The sequence below is a fragment of the Neodiprion virginianus genome, chromosome 5 (genome assembly GCF_021901495.1).
Source record: "Neodiprion virginianus isolate iyNeoVirg1 chromosome 5, iyNeoVirg1.1, whole genome shotgun sequence".
Lineage (NCBI taxonomy): Eukaryota > Metazoa > Arthropoda > Insecta > Hymenoptera > Diprionidae > Neodiprion > Neodiprion virginianus.
The window spans coordinates 10,016,829-10,032,346 of record NC_060881.1 but is presented as its reverse complement, the minus strand read 5'-3'; the positions used below and the strand labels follow the sequence as shown (position 1 = coordinate 10,032,346).

General features: G+C 38.7%; 1 protein-coding gene across 1 annotated transcript in view; it reads right to left on the bottom strand.

The window, feature by feature from the left end:
* LOC124306283 (protein abrupt-like) overlaps positions 1–15,518 on the bottom strand; it is a 166,611-nt gene that overhangs the window by 89,460 nt on the left and 61,633 nt on the right. Inside the window, exon 7 of the mRNA XM_046766805.1 lies at positions 5,577–5,796. Coding sequence (XP_046622761.1) covers positions 5,577–5,796 — 220 coding nt within the window. The remainder of the gene's footprint in view (positions 1–5,576; positions 5,797–15,518) is intronic.

Here is a 15,518-nt window from a genome sequence, read left to right as displayed (position 1 = left end):
GACTTGCCGGATGTAAAAAATTCTGTGGTTTGATGGATATAAGTTCCTCATTCTTGAATGCATCAACGTACAATTTTTATGTTGATAAAATACATGAGTGCGTCATAACTGTTGCCGAATCAATTTTGTTGTCTGCTGCAAATCAAGAAAAAAAATTAACGTGTGATGAAAATAATGTTGAAGATACGACAGATGTTACCGTGTCAGGTGATGGCACGTGGAAAAAACATGGGTTTGCATCATTATACGGTGTAAGTACGATTATTTACATGTTATTTGAATGTAAATCTTCAATCGCGTTTTTCTCGAAACTACATTTTTGAAATCGGTAGTCACGATTTCTCGAAAACTTATGAACCGATCTCTTTCAAATTTTGCACACTTCTTCCAAATAACATTATCTCGTACTTGAACGAAGGATTTTTTTTTTTCTATTCCAAGTAATTTTTCAAGGCCATGAAGGGTGCAAATTTTACTCAAAATAAGGGTTTTTTGTTTTCAACGCCGCCAAAAATGTAATTTTTGTTTTTTTTTTTTCCTTCGTCCAAGTACGAGTTTTGAACATCTACTAACAGAAAATTTTTGGTTTTTGCATTTCAGATGAATCTGTCATGAGTTATCCTGACTACGCTGAGAGAACTTTTTTTTGAGGGGTCACAGCAGACGACGTGTCCACGCCTTAAATTTCAATATTTTTCAATGAAAATTTCACAAACTACTCATAAAATATGTATCTTTTATGTGTTAAATTGATGGAATGAAATATTCTGTTGATTAAGTAAAAAAAAATTCATAAAAATGTACCTATTTTGAGCTTTTGAAACCCACCTAACCCCTTAAAAAGTCGAGTATATTATTATTATTATTGTCATTATTATTATTATTCCTGGATTTTCGACCCGTCAACAGCGGCGGTGGCGGCGAGATATGATTATATTTTGGTAATATAGAACACATACATACGTAGTTGTGGATGTCTGATCTTTCCCAAAATTCTCTAGCTTTTACCCGTAATTTACCTAACCCCAAGTGCGCGTGTGTGTGCGTTCGGGTGTCTTCGTGTGTGTTCGGGTGTCTTCGGGTGTGTCCGGGTGACTTCGGGTGTATTCGGGTGACGTCGGGTGTGTTCGGGTGTCTTCTGGTTTGTATGTAGGTGCTTGTGCGAGGAGTGGGTCAGGTTTTATATGACAAGGTTCTTGAATTTCTGACACGGTGCAGCGGCGAGATATCTTTATGATATAGAGAGATATACATATACAGCGTAAAGTTAAAGAGGAAACAAGAGCTGAGACGGCGGGGAAGGAGGGCGGAGTGTAGACGGTAAAGGGTTAAATTGTTTGCAGGTACGAGGTTATATATATACATATGCGTATATTGTTACAAAGGGTGAAATAACCCGTTCTGATCCCCTTCTTAATGATCTAGTAGTCATCATAGATAAAAGACATGTAAGAGCTTTTGTATGTTATAAAATCAATAAGGTTGCTGCGTCAACCAACATTATTGTAAACTCAGTCTTGTTTCGGACGTTAAATTGAAAGGACGTATCGCTATTAAGCGTATTTTTCCACCTTTTAATTTTTGCCTGATCTGTTCACTTCGTTATTGCTCCATGAACCCGATTTATTTGCGCAACACCCAAAAGTGTTAAAATACATTAGGGTGGTCCTTAAAATGGTCATTTTTGAATTTTGACTGTCTTATCCCCCAAATCGGCGCCAAAGGATTCAAAAATAATTCCCTAATTTTTAAAATTTTTTACCTCAACTCTAACCCCTCCGACCAACAGGATGGATCTCATTTAAAATACACATGTTTCGAATACATTCTCAACATGTATTCTATTGCAGGAATAATAATGTCCAAAAAAATCTGTAACTGCGAGGTTTCAGTGAGTTTTAATGCTACTATCTGAGAAAAAATTCACATCATCGTACATCATCAGGTAATCTCGATGCGTTGCACACCCTCGAAACGTGACGTTTTTTCTTATTTAGACGAAGTGCAATTTGTGTATATTGCTTGGTACGATAATGTGAATTTTTTCTCAGATAGTAATACTAATGCCCATTAAAACCTCGCAGTTACAAATATTTGTCAACACTATTCCTCTTACGATATATTAAATGAGAAAAGCCATCCTATAGGCGGGAGGGGTTAGAGTTGAGGTAAAATACAGTCGATATTAAACTAACCTTTTTAAGGACCACCCTAATATATATAGGATAATGGGTTGAACCCCTGATTCCTGGATGGATGTATATATACATTAGGGTAAAGGGTTAAGTCTTTAAAGGTAAAAAGGGTATATAGGTAGGGTAAAGGGTTAAATCTATATGGGTATTAGGGTATACATGTAGGGTAAGGGGTTCAATCTGTATAAGGGTATATATATAGGGTCAAGGGTCAAATGGGGGGGTTTCCTTGGATCCTTGACACGGCGCGACGGCGAGATATTTTTATAATATGGATATAGAGGAGTGTTCAAGCCGGTATTGTCGAGTATTATCATTTAAACACCTTCAGTTAAGAATCTACAAAATAAATCACGCATACCGTTAGCAGCTAATTGTAAGTTGGAAGCAAGTTTAAGAGAGGCAAAGTTTTGTCGGAATCAACTCTAGCTAGATGTAAACTACCTCACGCAACACAGAGAATGGATTTGTTGAATTTACCAAATATTGCGGTCGAATACGACGAAGATGTGTTTTGTTGATTTAAATAAATTTGATGCCACTTGATAACACAAATTATTCTTCCTAGCACTTTTTTATTGAATCGAACAAGATTTCGTAGGATCGAAAAAACATTCCATTCACGTAATTATTTTTTTTTTCGCATAAAAGCTCGCCTGTGAACCCTAGCGAAAGTGATTTTATCGTCGTCTGCCGTGATCTAGATTAGACAAAAGCGAAAATCCACATCTGCTGGATTCGTTCGAGCGCGAACGACGAAACTCTGGGAACAAGGGGGATTTGGCGATAAGATTGGAAGTAGGGGGTGGTTACGAAGTATGTTTGAGTGGGTCTCGGGTGTCGTTAATTAAGAAATTCGATGCCCCGCAAATCAGAGTGCAGCCCTTGAATTAGACGTTTCGCACTGTTCGAGTGTCAAACGATCCGTCGTTTTAACGAGCAAACTTGACTTTTATTACACCCTCTATGTACGCCTTTAGCTTAAAGCTTCTCGATTACGGAGGTGAGCGACTCCGTCGCATTAACGTCAAATTACACCGTCCTCTGCTTTTATCTTCGACATAGTTCGACCTTTGCTCGTTTACACACGAAATTAAATTAAGTTCGTACTTTCGGAATTTATGCAAATATAAATAATTAGCCCCGTAAGCAGGGACAGAATAACAACTGCACCTCGACGCTTGTACGACGGATTTTTAATCTCATCGCAGATTGCAAAGGCCAGAGGAGAAGTTGGCTGGAGTTGAGAAATACTTGGAGCAATTACCGAAGGTAATGAGTCCTCCTGACAAACTCAATATATTGCAAATTCCGTACGAAATTCGCCTGAAATATTATGAATTATGATTATTTGCAAATTCTAAACTCAGAGAACTAAAAGTAATTTACATCGAAGATGCGGAACACTTTCGTTCCATTTACTGTAGACAAGTGCTGAATAATATGCTTCTCGCCATACCAACCAGATCATTTTCGTGCAATCGAACGGAACCTCGATTGCTTCCATTTTTTTTTTTATGAATTTTTATTACTACTTCCGACTTATCGAAAACCTGTCGGAATCGTCGAACATTTACAGGGTTTCCATTGGCCATGTGGAAATATTATTGTCGGTTATATCTTCCCAATTCAACTTTATTGTTAGCTCTATTACTGTTACCTATATCCACTACCTCGGAAAGTTTGGCCATTGTGAATTTTTGAATGTTGTTTCAGGCAAATCGCAAATCAGAATCGATTATTCCTCGGATTATTCAATTTCTCGAGGAATAATATTTTTTTATTCCTCGGCAGCAAAAATTGCGCGTGAATATAAGCCGGCTTTTCGTCGCCCCGCCCCGCGAAACTTCAAGGATTATTATAACATCCAATATAAAACGATTTTCAAAGTTTCCGGGAGAGCCGTTCAAAACTCACTTCGAACTTCTTGCGAATTTTATTCTATCACCTTGTTTGTCGGATGAGAATCCATAACTTCCTCGAGTTTTCGGCTGCCACAACAAAAAATTTTCGAAGAAAATGGTTCGGAAGAAACGGGACAAAATTTCCCGATAAAATCGAAAACTTGTCATCTTCTTGCTTCCCCTTTGTTCTTCACACATAACATATAAGGTGAGGTTTTCTAACAGCGGCGCGATCCCGGCGCCTGAGGCAGGCAACCAGAGTTACAACTCATTTCAGCACCGTATTCCGCCACGATCATCCCAAACGTCAAGCCGAACTTGATAAAGGTCCTACTCTCAATTGCCTCATTATTGCCATAGTTGATTGTCCGAATCCAATTTTTCATTTTCCACATTTTCCGATGTTCAGGTTATTTTTATACAAACAATACTAGCGGGGCTGGATAGAGTTCTCAACCTGAACATGAACTGTAACTCCGTTTGCCTACTTCAGGCGCACGGATCGTTCCGTTGTTAGAAAAACTCACGATACAAAACTCAAAGTCTTTCTGACGTATGTTCGTTTATATCTCCGGAAGTACTGACCCGATTTTTATTACTTTTGGCCAAGTTTTAGGCCGTATTTCGTTACTACCAGGTCAATAGTTTTGGACATATAACGATATTTGTAAGCCAAGTGGAGACGGGGTCGCACACTTATGCGAACGCTGACTAAACTCTTACAGACATAGGTTACGTTGAGTTAAATTTGGTTAGGTTAGGATGGTAGAATTTTAAAAACAATATGAGAAAATGTAAAATTTGAGGTTAGATCAGATATTGTGAATCTCGATTCAAATATTCTTAATCGTAAGCAAGATTGTCTTATCTGAACAGAATTTTTATTTTATACAGATCGAGATTAGGTTAGGTTGGATATTCTCAATTCTCATTCAAATATTCTTAACCGTAAGCAAGATTCTCATCTGAATAGAATTTTTATTTTGTGCAGATAGAGGTTAGGTTAGGTTAGGTTGGATATTCTCAATTCTCATTCAGATGTTCTTAACCGTAAGCAAGATTGTCTCATCTGGATAGAATTTTTATTTTGTGCAGATAGAGGTTAGGTTTGGTTAGGTCAGGTCAGGTTAGGTTAGGTTGGATATTCTCAATTCTCATTCAGATGTTCTTAACCGTAAGCAAGATTGTCTCATCTGGATAGAATTTTTATTTTGTGCAGATAGAGGTTAGGTTTGGTTAGGTCAGGTCAGGTTAGGTTAGGTTGGATATTCTCAATTCTCATTCAGATGTTCTTAACCGTAAGCAAGATTGTCTAATCTGAATAGAATTATCATTTTATACAGACAGAGGTTAGGTCGGGTTAGGTTAGACGGGATATCATCATTCTTGATTTAAATATTCTTAAGCGTAAAAACAAAATTGTTTTATCTGAATATAATTTTCATTCTATTGCATTAAACTGCTTGTCAATACTCACATATGATTGCCTGCACCTTGGCGCGGTCCAGGGCCGGTTTGACGGGGCGCTCCGTCGCGGTTCCCGCTCTGCTCCAGCGTTGTCCAGTAACAGAACAGGTCGCAAGCTCGGTAGGGCTGAACAGAATTGCGGCCAATCCGCGGGTCAACTTGCGGTAATCGCTCCACTTCACGGCGCGCAGCTGCTCCTCGCATACGGCGATTCCCTCACCCAAGTGAACCTGCAGTCGTGAGAAAAGAAATTCAAGAGCTGTAGCCCGTTCTACGTGTGCGAATTTCAGGATCACGCAAACTCGAGGAAACCTCATCCGGTTTCAGGACAATATCTGTTACGTATAGCAAATATGTTTCACGCGTTTTTTCATGCGTGTTTCCCGTCTACGAAGTACCCGTTTCTATGACGTTAGAGTGAGTTTGCGAATGCGCATGCGCGGAGTCCTAGAAGTTAAAGAGGTCTTCTAAGTACTCCGCGCATGTGCAGTCGCGAATGAATCTGACGTTACGTGACCCTAACCTCAATTTCGTGCTTCGTACTTCATGAAAAAACGCGTAAAATACTCTTGTTATGTAAAGAATCGTGTTTGCCTCCTTCTTACACAGTACACCATTTTTGCTTTCCTAGAAGAATGTACAAACGCTAGTTTTTACCGCAGTTCAAGTATGAGTGTCAATAGCCATATTCGTTTCAGTTTATTCGCAGAATTTTATAAAATAAATGTGATTGCAATTTCATATGCATACATTTAATCGTAGGGATATTTAAATTACCTTTTAAAATGATGTTTTATACCTTTTGAAGGTTTATGAACAAAACGAATATGTTATTATTTATATGAAAATGAAGCCAGTCCAACTGTAAGTCCTTACTACACGATTATTTTGTAAAATGACGTGAAGAAACTGGAAAGACTTTCATTTTTGACACGTTTTTAAAGCGGGAAACGATAACATTAAATGAGGCACGTCATTAGACTTGCCCTCAAGATCCTCGACAACGGGGGAATTTTGTGCTTGGTTAAAAATAACGTTTGAAATTTATTCCAGAAAAATAAAAAGTATCACCCTAATTTGAATCAGTCTAACATGCATTTTATACGGTAGATTTTTCATCGAGTGAGGTTTCCGATAACAAAATCCGATAAGCGCGGCGTTCTCGTTGCAGACGAAAAACAGTGAGAAAAATACCGACAAGGGTAAGCCTGGAAATTTTTTTTGGGTGGTGGAATTCTTACTTAATATCTGCAGGAAATTCGACAGCTTCGCCAATTTTTAAGATATATTAGTCACGGGGCGCGGGATGGCGGTATATTGAATCAGTGTGTGTAATAAAACATTGCTATTGATACAAATGTAAAATATAATATTATATGTATATAAAAGTTGGAAAGTATTTGAATACCTGAAGTTTTAGTACTGCCCAGAGAAGAAGTTCTTGCTACGTTTACTATACTGTCCTTGATCATTTTCATTATTCATTATAATTCATTATTCATCATGCGAAAACATTTTTCAACATTTACTGTAACGATATCGGTCTCATTTTAGTTTGCTACCAATCCTACGCAACACGATTTCTGCCGGTGTGTTATTTTACGCGAAACATATTTTTTAATCTCCACGTACACTGATCAGAATTGAATAGCAGCAAACGAAAGCTAAATTCATATAATTTGGGTTGGGTAGGTTTGGCAAAAAAAAAAAAAAAAAAAGTTGTGAATAGAAAGAAAAGCTGTTTTTCACTGAACTTTGTGATGCAATAAATCTCAGAGACGTTCCCAACTATGCCGATTATTCTGGAGGTTTCGTAACCGTCACTGCAAAATGTGTACAGAAGTGTTCGATTCAGTGAAATGAAGTTTGTTTCAGTTTTTCTGTTTTCAGGGCTTCCACTACCTGGTGGACCTCAAATTAGTTGCAATAGTGGCATGAAATCAGGAGAAAAGTGGCACAGGATTAGGAAAAAAGTGGCCTTAAATGCCTAACAGAATCACATCTTTTCACTGGTTATAGATCATAATCTCAATAACGTGTGAAAAATATGCAAGAATTTTCGATAATTTTATGAAATTTATTTATTTTTCATCACAGTGTGTATCAAATATATCTACATTGCACATTTAGTTTCCAACGTAACATAACACGAAATCATATTACTTTTACTTAATATACTTAAAAATAACATTACTCATCACATTTATTAATTGGACGTGAACATTGATAAAGGAATATAAAATAGTACGTTAGAATATTTTATAATGACGAAAGTATTAGGTACTATTCGTACTTGACCAGAAAAACATTTTTTTAATATATTTAATCCTAGTCTTCTAATTCTATTATTACCATATAGTTAGTCTTCGTTTAACCGAACTTGAGCATATGCTGTGATCAGTCGATTTAAATATCTTTGGTTATTTTTTGTTTCTTGGCAAATAAATCTGATAGCAGTCCACTCTTTCTTTTTTCTACTTGCTTAGCCAATCGGGATGCAACATTTTCTTGAGTTCTCTCTTGTTCTCGTAATTTTTCGGCACCCTCAATCAAACCTTGTGCCAATTGGGCTGCTTGTAAATCCTGGTTTTTAAGCGCTACTTGTAATCGTTTATTTGCTTCTGATAACAGAGCGTCAGCGCTTTGTTTCTTCATGTCTTGCTCTTTCTGTGCTACTTTGAGTTTCACTTCAAGGTCTTCAATACTCTGTTTCTTCGATTCTATCTCTTTCAAATTTTCTTTTTCTTGCTCAAGTCTCATTTTTTCGGCTTTTGCCGCTTCGGCAGTTTTGTATTTTTTCTTCCGTTCCTCCTCTAAGAAGCATGTGTAGTTTTGATGTGCTAAGCGTCCGCTGGTAATTAAGTCTCTTGTTATAGGAACTAGATGGGGTTTATTTTTGAACTTTTTAGTTCCATCACAAATCGCCAATCGAGCATTCAATGTCCTTTCAGACATTGCAGCTTTATCTATTGATAAAATCCTTTTAGATCTAGAGAAACCTCGTTCTACGTCCGCACTACCATGAGCTAAAGCCAAGCATGCTTTAACAACTCTGGTGATTATTGGATACTTTTGGATGTTACTTGAATCTTTCACACTGAAGACATTTTTCTGCCAGTAATGATCGATACGATCTTGTTCAAGTTCTGGTAGATCTTCTAATTGTAGGAGTTTCCATTCATCTAAGAGTGTACTTGATGAAATAGCCTCCAGCAATGGCATTGCTTCCGCTATTTTTACAATGTGTGAGCAGCTTATGGTTCGCTTTATTCTCTGTGGTTGTAGACATCGGCACGAGTAGATGAGATTTGAATGTGGATATGCTTGAAGTGAGGATTTCTTCAAGATGTGCAATGCTGCTTCTTTGTAGTGGTTTCGAGCTTGCAGCAAGAAGTGTTGTCTCTCCTTATCACTCAATGCATTGTCATTGAGACATTCTTGCACTGTTTTATCAATCACGATAGAATTTATTGGACATAAATTGGTGTCCGCGAATAATATATGTCCTTTCATATCATTTTTCTTATAATTCTTTAGGCTCTCAACTTTACAAACTCGACCAGCGAGTGTAAGTATTACATTTTGAAGTTCGTCAAACAAAATATGTATTAAAGGTTCCTCTTTTTGGAATTGTAACGAAAATTTAGTGAAAATAGCAGCACTATCAATGACAAAATAGAATTGAGCTTTCATATCTTTCTGCCGTATGTATTTACATATCGTAAGGTACTTTTGTGATGCCATGAGTTGCTTGCAATCTTTCTTATTCGGGATAAACCGTAGAAAATACCTGGTAAGTCCTTTCCACTGTTCCAAAACGCGTTGTGCACTAGGTTCTAGTGTCAGCCATCGAGTCGCTACGTGTTTGATGAAGTGGTTAGTTGGAAGATTTTCTTCAATCTGACACTTCTCAAAGTCTTCACAGCGAGATGGCCACCCATGGAAAAAATAGTAAATTTGCAATATGAGGTCACTGACTTCGTTGCCAAGTTCACTGAGGCCTTTTAGAAATGCATTGTGAATAATATGAATATTACACGATCCGATATCAAGTAGTCCCTTGCCACGCAGTTGATTTACTTCTGTATTTAAGATTGACCATACTTTTTTATTAACATTCGGACCATCAGCGCCCAGCATGATTAACTTATCCTGTAGAAAGTCAGCTTCCACAATAGCTTTATTGATGCATTTAGCTAATTCTTCGGCAGTTGCATGACCCATGAAAAATGTTTGTACATGATGGGCAACAACTTCTTTGTTAGTTTCAGAAAAATATCGGACTCTAACCTGCAACTCTTTTTTATGTTCTACATTAGTTGTTTCGTCATATGAGAGACAGTAACTTGTAGACTGCTGAACATCGTCGGTAAGAATTTTCTTGAAATATGGTCCTAAGGCCTCAGTGATTAAGTATCCTAGCTTTGTACGGCCGAGACTGAACTTCTCAGAAATAGCTCCTGGAAACATGGCTTGGAAAACTTCTTTCAAATCATCACATGATGCTGCTGACATATTACTATGGACATTTTTGATTGCCCAAATGATTTCAGCTTTCATATCAGCGTCAAGTTGGTTGCACAACACCATTCGTTGCGGTTCCTTGGCACGGCCGTCCTCAGCAGGAACAGATCCATCCAATTTTAGTTGCTTTTGATCCAGTTTAGTACGAGCTTCCAGCTTGTGTTTTGTGGAGGAAGAATGTTGAATGATAGAATGAAAACCCTTCGTTACGTACGAAAATGAGGTATTGCAGATTTGACAATACAATTCATTGCCTGTATCAATTTGTTTGCACCACGTGGATACCTTATATCCTAAAGGATCATTCCTCAGCAGCCAGCTGCTTTGAAATTTATATTGACGGACCATCGCTCAACTATAAAAGAAAAAGAAAATAATGTCACTCTACACTGAATTCGACTGAATAATACGCGAGAACATTGGCGCCTTCAAATAATAAAGACAGAGTCTGGTCAAGCTCTGGAAATACCTATACTACGACAGATGCGACATAACCTCTAACTATCAAATCTTTCATTAGAAATGGGTATTAACTTGTTAACTCAAATTAACTGAACTAGTAACTCATTATCAGCAGTATATACTAAATCCACGGCATTGTTATTTGAAATAACTTGCGTACAAATAAGAATAAATACTTACGTCACTTGTATTGTCACTGCTACATAAAACGCGGAACGCGGAGACCACGTGGTGCCTCGGGGGGCTGCTGCGACTAGCGGCGAAAATCCATTATGGTGGCTGTGACAGACGACACAAACCACCATGGAAAATGGCGACGCTACGGCGCAAATTAGCACTAAGCGTACGCGCGGTATTTGAAACCGAATTAACAGCATATGGACACGATTTTTTTTTTCACGCAAATGTTATGAAAATTTTCAATTTCGCAATGAAATACATGTAAATAGTGGCATTAGAGGCAATTTCTGCAAAAAAGAGGCAAAAAAGTGGCATCATAAAAAAAAGTGGCAACATAGTGGCATTAGAGGCAGAGTGGCAGCCCTGTGTTTTTCAAAACACCCTCTGCGACGGTAATAAAAATACAATATTTATTGCCGTATAAAGTACAGTGGAAGATAACATTTTTTTGTACATACAACTTCATTCTTCGACTCATCCGATTCAGTTTGAAAAGTTTCGTGGATCATCTCCGCACCCAATATTTGATTTTTCACTCAACTTTCATCCAAGTCGACGATGCCATTTTCCCAAAATTTAGAATACAACATTGAATGGTTTGCGTATTTTTAAAAACTATATTATAAATGTTCAATTTCACATTTCGAATATATCTGCTGATACGGTGAAAATCGCATGTGAAAACTACGTATAAGTTATTTTCCAAGTCGTAAAAAAGCCAGCCACTCAAACCTCGCGTAACTCGGTCGGCGTTATACTCGAGACTCGCAGACTATTGATGAAAAAAAGGACACCGAATGGGTGGGTATTCTCTAACGCTCAAGAGCCGTCGACAACAATGACAAGGGTAGCAAAATGTCTGCATTACCGATCGGCATATCTGAATTGATCAACGCATGCATGCGAGTCGTGTAATAATTTTTTCCGAGTCCGAAATCCCGCGGGCAAACAAAATTCTCCGTTCCGATTCTGAGCAATATCGACGACGGCATAAATCAGGAGAGATTATCGGGAGTGAAAAAAAACTCACGGAGGATTTACGCCCGTACGATGAAAAGCTCGTTTATGACAACCGTGAATCGTACAAATTCGCAGGATTTCCCCCTTCAGAACGTATCACCGAATTTGCCACGCGTTTCTACTTCCTCAGGCACTTACCGAGACCGTTCATCCAACCATTGGTTCACCAGTCGCTGAACGAAAGAATATCACTCGCCGTCCAAGATGAGATAATTGCTTGTTGGCTGGAATAATTATTAATATCACCGAGACCAGACGCGAAAATGCTTTGCAAACTACCCGAGGTAAATTAATGCATAGACGTCTGTCTATCTTTTCCCTCTTATTTGTCGCAGTTCGTACAGCGTACCAAGGGAGAGATATTCCAAGTTCGCAAGGCATGCCAATCGCTCATCATAAAGTTTGATGAATTCCCAACAAGCCTTGTTACCTGGTAGACTGCACACGCGTCTGAACGGTACGTGATTCTATATCGATTGTCAGGAATTGGCGACGGTCGTGTGTGCGCAGAATTGCGCGAATGGCGAATGCTTTAGCGGAATCACTCAGCCATCGAACGGCTGCAAGTTGTTCCTTGCACTGATTACAGTTGCTTGCAGAGTATTCGAGCTAGGCTATCACGCAAGGTCCAGTCCATCTTGTGAGATGATCCGTGGTAAGGGGGAAAGCATTTCGTCTTCCGATGAAGAGGAATGGGGAAAGGTAGGATTTACCAAAAATACGATGATTACTCACCGAGTCATTCACACGTAACGTACTAGGCTTGTCGACTGAAATGGGTGAAAAAAGGTCCGCAGAAAAGTGCCTGGCGATGCTTTGATTCAACGCAAACAGAAGCGAGAGTAGCACTGGAACATGCCTAGTCACTCGGAAAACCTACTCGCTGATGCTTGCGAATGGTTGGAAAAGTCGTCTCATGTCGCTTGTCCGAGGAGCTTATCGAAGCCATATGGAGGGAAAGGATTATTTGAGTCAAGTGATATTCGTGTGATTCAATTGAATGCTGTAGTCAAATGCAGCGAACACAAATTACTATTCTCGGACGAAATGCTTGTGACAACTTGATATAGAACTGAATTAAACCTTTAAATCATCAATGCTGACTATCAATTTATTTGGATAACACGGCTCGAGTTCCTTGCAATAATCTGAATTTTGTATCAAGATTGAAATGCCTACAAACTTGATTGAACGCGCGGCAATTGTTATGTTTCAAAAATATGAATTTTTTGTAGGGAAATAAATTGAGCTCGTTTTAATACATGTCTGGTTGAGCCAAGAGTTCAACGGTTGAAACACGTAATGAAACTTGTTGTTACAAAAATCTTTTGCAATGACTGAACATCAGAGTTATTCAAACGCATCAAACGTATTCTTTGAATCATACAATTTGTAATTCTGCTGACTCAAAATTTTGCGGAATTTATCCAACATTTAATGGGTCAAACCCGAAGACTTATCGCTGTACGTGTCAAAATATAAATTGAACGTACGTCAATAGTTTTTGTTTATTTGTAGTCAGCGTCAATTTCGATTAACCGAAACTTGGTATTACGCTTTCTCTGTTTGTAACATGTCTGATGACAAATTTAATCTCACGTTATCCGTATCTGACTTCTTAGCCGATTACTCGGTTTTATAAATATCTCTGAAGCTACTTCCGTGGCGAGAAATTTCACGGCCTAGTGTTCGTTTATGGTACAGGTATACCGATGTTTACGATGAATCATATATTCTCTAGTTGTTTCAAAGCTTATGGTGTTTCTTTTATCTCGTAAAGAAATTAGTGCAACCGATTCAACCAGTTACGCCAAACAAGCTACGGTTGGATCAACAGAGGATGGCATTCCAGCGATGTAAGTCTTTAGTTGTCTAGATTCGTCTACTTATTTCATTTGAAGTACCTAGTTGTTTCTGTCAAGAAACATTCAACTTCGAGGAACGATACGTAAACTTGAAATGAAATGATATTTAGTTGACTGAATTTTAGAAACACATCGAAAGGTTCATTCGAAACAATACTTCGTTCGATCGCGACAAAAAAGGGTTTTGCTGAATCAAGGAATTCGCCTGACTAAATCGTTTTGAGAAACTAACTAAATCGAAATTGTTGAATCGAAGTCATCGTACTTGGAACAAATAAGGGAAACTAGATTGAAGCGAATGGACTCCAACAAAATCTGTTTTGTTTGTTCAAGAATTCCTTTCCCTCAGTGCAGAAGGTGATCGTTCGGGACTCGGCGCCAGGCACGAGTGAGAAAGAGTCGACGCCAGAAATGGTCTGTAGAACGCAAAAACGCCTTCGGGCACAACGAGACTGCAGGATTCCGTCAACGAGAGGTAAGGTACTCGGAGGTTTATTCCGGGGCGATATTGCGACGGGGAAGAAAAGCATCAGAGGGTGTAAAATTGCGTCTGACTGTGCGGCGGAATACGGGGTTGGTAAACGTGATACCCTCACTGGCGTCCCTGGAAGTATTGTTAATTATTCGAAGGTAGGTATTGCACGAAAGATGATGCGGAATAGACGTTGTGACCGGAGGAGCGTTCATATCACGCGGCATAAAGCACGCTGGAGTTATTATCCGCGAGGAGGAGTTCGCGACACTGTCACGCCGCGTCGAGCAGAGCTTTATTTTTGGAGTAAATGACGAGTCATCTCGCGACGTTACACTGGAAAGAGACGAGAGGCGTGGGAAAATAGGGCAAGAGAACTCGGTCATACAACGCTCGTACCCAGACGTAGTGCAGTCGTTCGGAAAGCCAGACGAGTGACTTGAAGAAATCTACGGCGAAAAGGAATCGTCTGGGAGTGTACCCGAAGGCATGCAATCTTAATTAAGAGAGACACTTCTCCACGTTCTGCTGATAATACACTATAATAAGAAGTTAATGATGCATCAGGCGTACAGTCTAGACAAAAAAAAATGTCAAAGCGGTGGCTCAAAACCTGTGGCCCAAATAAATTGAGATGAATTTAATTAAAACGATGTCTCCTCCGAACAATTAAATCCAAACCCATGGGTGTTCAAATTCGATCAAATCACTTCGTTAATCGTTTTAGAGCAATTTATGTTAAACAGGGGTAATTATGACGATGTATTTTCCAACGCTAAAAATAATGGATTCTTTCCTTTGATTTTCAGTTAACCACAAAGAGTTGCGTGTTTCTTTGGGGCATTTATTGTGATATCGGACAAGATCTTGAGGTCGAATTTTTTGAAACTCTAGTCTGCCTGTGGAAAGAAGCATAAACGATTTTTACGAAACTACTACTTCAATTTGTTCTTCAGTTATGAATTTTCAACTCTCTTTATCGTCATTGGAACTTTACCAGTTTTTGAAAATTTGTACAAAACCCGTTCACCATAAGCAAGCATATACCTAAACGGCGATTAATTCAAGGGGGTTCAAGTGGACGAAACATCCGACACATTTGGTATTTATACGAGGCATGGCTGCGTCTTATGGCGAGGCGTAGACGTCTAGCTTTCCATGGCAGTTTGCGGCATTCCGAAGAGCTATTGTAGTGATCGGTGGCACGTTCTCCCGTCAAGGGAAATTAAAAAATGGCCATTAAGCAAATACGGCAGCGTCGAGACGTTTTTCATTGTCAGTCAAATTATCAACGCTGACCAAAGCGGGAGAAGAAAGAAAGAAATACGTTCCACCAACAACGTCCAGCCGCTAAATTGAGACGTTGCACAACTTTGAAAATAACAAAGGATGTTAAAAAAAAATTAAAGCACATTTTTTTGCCCCAAAT